At 40.0% G+C, this 6,746-nt stretch overlaps 1 protein-coding gene across 1 annotated transcript; it reads right to left on the minus strand.

The window, feature by feature from the left end:
• Positions 1–5,342: 5,342 nt before the first annotated feature.
• Positions 5,343–6,444, minus strand: LOC118752050. The gene is made up of 2 exons (XM_036486900.1): positions 6,390–6,444; positions 5,343–6,040 (listed from the first exon to the last, which is right to left on the minus strand). The coding sequence occupies exons 1-2, from the start codon at positions 6,442–6,444 to the stop codon at positions 5,454–5,456; spliced, it is 642 nt and encodes a 213-aa protein (XP_036342793.1). The 3' UTR covers positions 5,343–5,453.
• Positions 6,445–6,746: the final 302 nt, after the last annotated feature.

Here is a 6,746-nt window from a genome sequence, read left to right on the forward strand (position 1 = left end):
CAGTTACCCATAATCCTGGTGGGTGCGTCGTCGTTCATTGTGCAGAATGTCGAATCGTCTATCTGCTCAGCCAAGTCTGTTCCCCTACGATCGTTTGACAGGCTTGAGTGACAAAGATCGTGGTGCGCATTGGTGACTTTAACTACCATACGGTTTTCACCTCTGAGGAGCGCACCTATATCAGGGTGATATCCTGCCGGGCAGCAGGTGACAGGGGGTATGTATATGTTAAATATTTCGAGCTCAACATCGCCTGACCGGATAGCAATGCCCTGACATTCTAGGGTGGTATCCCTGCGGTCGATGTCTGCTTCGATAAGACGATACTGCACGGTGTGGTGCGTGATGAACGCTAAGCCACCACCATTATCTCGCTCGCGATCTCGACGGTGCACGTTGTACCCGGCGCAATTCAACAAAGTTGAATTGCTGTGCAACTTCGTCTCTTGGACCGCAACTATCAATATACCATGCCGACACATGAAGACGGTTATCTCCTCAATCTTGCTCTGTAGCCCGTTGCAGTTAAATTGAAGGAGCTTCATGTGGTTCGGGAGATGTGTCGTGATGTGGGGTGTAAGGGATGTGTGTGTTCTTACCGCCGTTGGCTGTGTGCGCTGCTGTGATGGTTGCCGCCCTGTGGTGGTGGCGGGAGGCGTCGCAGTTGAGGTCTGCGACCGAGCAGCGCAATCCGGGCCCTCGAAGTTCCCAGTCCAATCTCGCGTGGTCCGCAGACCTGAGCATGCCCTAAAGTGGCACCAGCCAAGGCAGGTGTTGCACTTGACTGAAGTCACATTACGGAATATCCTGGTCTGACATACCGTGCAGATTGTAAGGGAACCAGTTGGCGGCGGCGTGTGGGTGGTGGTGCGGTTGTGTGTGTTATGTGGTCTGTCGGGGCTGTGGTGTGGTATGTGATGTTAATATGTTGTTGTGTTGTGGTGACTGTATGTGGCTGCTCGGGTGGACTGAGGTTAGCCGTGGAGGCTGCTCTGTTTGAGCAACGGGGGGGCCACGTACGACGTGATCCACTGTCGGTGTGTCCGTAGTCCTGAGCAGACTCTAAGGTGACTCCACCCCTCGCAGGCATTACACTTGACTGAGGTGGAGTTGTGGTGTAGTCGTCTCCGGCATACACAGCAGGTGTAGATTTCTGGCCCTGGGTTTGACTCGATGCCGGCCCTGAGTAGAAGAATACGTAGTGAATGTAGCCCTATGGACGAACAACTTCTGAGATACTTCGCCGACCTAAACGGGGTTAGATCGCCGAAACAACAGCCCTTGGTCGGGTAAAACCCGAGTCATTCCGGTACGTAGAACCGGCTGTCGTGGGAAGGATATCTTTATGATCATTATCATTGCTGATCACAAACAGATATATGACACATTTCAGATTAGCAGATAAGTAACGGTAGCAGTCCCTGGCCGAATTTATTGATATTTGTCAAACTTTAAATTGTGACGGGAGTGACATGTGACGGGCGTGACCAACATAATCTGTTCTTTTTACGAAAATAAGAGCATATAAACACTTGAAAGCAATTCGCACATATTCGCCTATGTCATAGCGTTACTTTCGTCAGCTTTTTTACACTGTCCAAGATGTGTTTTCTTTCAAAAAATAACTATTTTGTGTATTTTGTGACGGGCGTGACATTAATATATGCTTTGCTTCAATATATAATAAAATATTTAGTACTTGCACAAAAAACTAAAAAATTACACTTTTACAATGACGACTAATTGTTCTCTCCACTGACCGTTTAAATAATGCAAAAAAGAAAATAGACTACGAAATTCAGTCTTGTCAATTTTGAAGAAAATTAACCTCTGATTTGATTTTTGTAAATGGTGCAACCTAAAGTATAAAAATATCTGATTTTGATATAAATTTCGAAATTTTGGCTTTCAATCTTGAAAGTTAGATTTATTTACTCTTACTTACTAGAAATAATACACTCAAATTCTTAAGTTTGTTTTCGTTTTCGCAAAACGATAAGTTTCACAAATATTTCAAATTATTCTCTGGAACATACACATTTATCGTTATTATTGGAAATGCAAGACTTGGCATGTATTTTCAATTTCTTATTTAATCAATTCAAATGAACCAAACCACATGTTTCTAAAATATTTCTCAATTTAGATTTTAAAGTTTTTTCTGAAACTTGAATATAACACTGTGCGGAGAATGAGGGAATTAGATATCAGGTGATCTCAGCTATTTTCGAATGTAAACAAACAAAATGGCGCATTCCATACTTGTAAGCTTATACAATGATTGTAACTACCTCCTTTTTTGTATCGTGCATGAACCATGGTTAGTTTCATTTATTGACATTCGTTGAGGTTGCCGACCACTTGACTTTTAACAAGTTTATGACATTTAACTATGTTAAATCATGCTACCAGATTCACTAGCGGCAAAATTTTTGTTTCTTGAAAAAGTAAAAAAAAATTAAGTTAGTGAAGTTGGATCACGGTATTAAAAGAAAATTCTTGCGCGTTTCCAAACTGCAAGAATTCGGTACACCTGCGCAAAGGTTTGAAAATAAAGTTGTTTGCTTTTCCGAGGATAGTAAACGTAATACGATCTAATGCAGTTTGTTGAATAATTGCTGACGCAAAATATTTTTAATCCTCTAAACCAGAGGTTCCCAAACTTGCTTTTCTTGTAGACCCCTTTCAAAACATTACTGGTTTCGGTGGACCCCCTGCTGCCCTTTCTAACATATTTCCAAACTCATCGAAAAATGTGAAGGTTAGATGTAACGGTGAAAAGTGGCATCGTGGGTGAGTTCCAAAACTGAATTCGGAGTGGCGTTCTATTTATTAAAATAATGTGACTACACACTTGCAAGTTTTTAAAAAACAGGCTCTCACGAGTGACCTGGCACCCAGAGTAAAGCGAGACGGTTATGTTTGCCAACATAATTTAGTGCAGACACGTAAACTCCTTTCCCTCCACTTTTTTCCACCACGTAGTCTATGGCTTTGAGGATTGTAAATACTTCAGCTGGAAGACCGAAGTGAAGTTTATCCTCATTAACTTCGAAAAAGATCCCAGATCCTGGCCCAGAGTCAGTGTGGGAGTTTGGGCTCAGTGCTGGAATTAAACCAGTATTCCCCCTCAGGGAACTCAGCATTATAGCATTATAGACACAAGTGCTCAAATCTCTGCCGCCAGCAATTTCCGCCTCGCTTCTCTCAGTGTTATACCAACATTCAATTCTTTTAAGTCTGCAAGTGGCCTTTAAGGCTTCCTTCCCTACGTATGAAGACACAAAGTGACAGTAAGTCAAACAAATTTAGTTAAATAAAGGGGCTATCAAGCAACCATTTTTATTCTTTGCTATCGAAACCAGATACATTTTCGTGGACCCCCACTTACAACTCGTGGACCCCCATATTTTTTTAACGCCAACGTAGACCCCCGTCGAGTCTCCCGTGGACCCTTGGGGGTCCACTTGGACCACTTTGGGAATCACTGCTCTAAACGATGTACCGTTATCCGTGGAAGAGGGAGGAGGTGGAGTTACTTGTAACCAGGGACATAACAGTTATAAGTTTTATAGCAAAAACGTTGCACCATAACAGTTATTAGATGAGAAATATCTTATTTCGTCGATAAGAGTTATAACCCAACGTTTACTTTTTACGTTGCCTGATAACTGTTATGCAGGAGAAGTATTTTTTCCGTTGCCGATAAGAGTTATTTCCCAACGTTTATTTTTTTACGTTGCTGGATAAGAGTTATTTTACAACGTTTATTTTTTACGTTGTCTGATAAACGTAAGATTAGGATATTGGTGAAGATGGGGATGGAGAATAAGATAAAGATGATGAAATAAAAGTGAGAGAGTGAAATAACTATTATCAGATAACGTAAAAATAAACGTCGGGCAATAACTGTTATCAAGCAACGTAAAAAATAAAAGTTGGGCAATAACCGTTATCGAGCAACGTAAAAAATAAACGTTGTGAAATAACTCTTATCAGCAACGGAACAAATATTTCTCATCTATTAACTGTTATGAAACAACGTTTTCGTTAAATTTCAGAATTCAGGCAACGTTTTCAATTTGTAAATTCGAGATAACAGTTATTTTTGGTCCCTGCTTGTAACAGTACCAATTTTTTGGATTCTCGGGCTGTTCTGATACAGATGTTGCTGCTAAGAAATTTATATATAAATAAATATAGGGTCGCAACTACATATGTATTTGGGACAAGAATTATCCACATGAGATAATATGCCCTTATGCAAAAAAAATAAAATATTTAAAATCTCATTTATTATACATAAGGGTGGGAAATAGTTTTCGATAAGGTACGTCCTATGTATCATATTCAATCCACAACTGTTTTGTATGTTTCCACACAAAAACACTATATTTTTTGCAAATACATAGAAATATGTGTCTGAAGTCAGCATTGATTTTGCTCATATATGATGCATGGACTTGTGAGACAAGGTAAAAAACTGTTCCCATGAATCACATGTGATTCATTGGACAGGAACCCGTTAACATATACGTCTAGTCAAAGGATTAAGCGTTTATTAAAAAAAAAAAGAATGCGGTTTGAAATGTGCACTTTTTTGTAAAATTGGAGGTGGATTTTGCGCAAAAATACTGCTGATGGCCTAACACGAGTTTAATTTTTCTTTTCGAAAATAATCATTATACAAATAACCCAACATTTCCCACGCACAACATTAAATCCTCTGATGTATTGTTTGATTGCTATCAATGTGGTAAGGTAGCTCATATTATTATTATTATTATTATTTAGAAGCTGGTATGAATACCAGCACTAAATGATCTATTTGAGCATTGGCTGCCGAGACCATCAGCTCTGAATTTACTGTTGTTTAAGGTTGTGTTTATTAGATTGTCATTTCTATATCTTTGATAAATTTGGCGATTTTTTCAATATTAGCAAAGCTAGGGGTAGCTAGGACGTCGTTTATATTCTGTGTTAAATACTGCTTTTTTTGTGTTGTAGTATTTTTGGCAATTGTTGAGGATGTGGTCTAATGTTTGGATTGTGTTACAGGTGATGCAGATTGGTTGATTTTCCTTTTTCAAGATATATTCGTGGGTTTGTGTGGTGTGCCCGAGACGCAATCGTGAAAAGATTCTGGTTTTGAAACCATGTATATTTGTTGGGTATTGTGGAGGAGTTCCATCTTTGTTAATGTTAGTATAGTGATAATGTTTGTGGCTGCTACGCAGTTGGCGTGTTTCGTGTATTATAAGCGTTTTGATATGGCGTTTTATGTCAAGCTTTTCGATTTTTGGGGTGCGTATTATTGGTGCATTGCAAGCAAATTTTGCAGCTTCATCGGCGTAGGTGTTACCGTCAATTTCTGCGTGTCCTGGAACCCATAGGAGCTTAAGCGTTTTCTTGTTTTTTATTAACATATCTCTTATTTGATTAATTGTTAATTGTTAATTTCTAACTGCCTGTAACACCGATAGACTGTCTGAACATATCACAGTTTTTGTTTTTTTGTGAAGGGAAAATACTATAGCTTCGTGTATAGCTGCTGCTTCTGCCGAGAAGACTGAAGAGAAAGGGAACATTGATTTCATGCTAATGCAGGAGCCTGTTTCCGATGTTATACTGAAAGCATCGCTATTTTGTGTTTTAGACCCATCAGTAAAGATAATTTGCCAGCCGCTCTTATTGTAAGTGTTCGCCTTTTCGAGGAAGATTTGTTTGAATATTGAATTTGGGGTGTTATCTTTTTTGTGGGTGTGTAGTGTTCTATCGCAACATTGGCTGTCAAGAGTCCACGGTGGGTTGTAACTTCGTAGTCTATGTGGTTTTACTTCCAAGTTGTACTTGTTGCATAGTTTGATAATTCGGAGCAGTGAAGGATTAACATTGAATGTTCGTTTGGATAGTACCAGTTTTTTTACGTCTTCGGATATTATAGATGTATTTAAAAATAAAACTTTTGGTATTAAGCTAGTGTTGACATTCTGTATATGTTCCTCTAGTGTGGGCAAGCCAGATTCAATGAAGAGGTTATTTGTACATAGACGAGACGGAGCTTCATCTGCCTCGGGAGACACGCACTACACTCGCACAACTTCGCTCCGGCTACTGCAGCAGGTTGAACTCCTACTTGAGTAGGTTGAATGAGGATGTGCCGAACGAATGTCCGGCATGCGGAGAGACCCCACATGACTCGAAACATCTCTTCGCATGCCCGGAAAACCCGACAACCCTAACGGCCTTGTCCCTATGGGCAAACCCCGCAGAAGCTGCACGCTTCCTAGGGTTGCCGTTAGTGGAACTTGACGACAACGACTGAGATACCAACCGATCTGGGCGGGGTTGTTGTAGCCGCTACAACAACAACAACAACAAGAGGTTATTTGTCGTGGTGGTGCGAAAAGCGAATAGGCTGGTTCTGATCGCCTTGTGGTACATTGGCAGGATTATAGTTTTTGTGATGTGTATGAGTGTGTTTATGTGGACATATCCTTTATATGACAAATACGATATTAAACTAAGTCTGGAGAGTAGATCCCTCTTTAGTTTTAAAAGATGCCGTTTCCATGTGTAGTTTTTTGTGAATATTAAACCTAGTATTCGCAGTTCATCCACATTCTCGATAATTTGTTGCTTCAATTCTATTGAGTGACTATTGGAATCGCATTTTAGTTTTTTACAAATATGAAGTTTTTTTGTTTTTTCGAGGGAAATTTTCGCACCTGATCTTAAGGTCCAGT

This window comes from Rhagoletis pomonella, unplaced genomic scaffold (genome assembly GCF_013731165.1).
Source record: "Rhagoletis pomonella isolate Grant_MI unplaced genomic scaffold, Rhpom_1.0 Rhpom_scaffold_01187, whole genome shotgun sequence".
Classification (NCBI taxonomy): Eukaryota; Metazoa; Arthropoda; class Insecta; order Diptera; family Tephritidae; genus Rhagoletis; species Rhagoletis pomonella.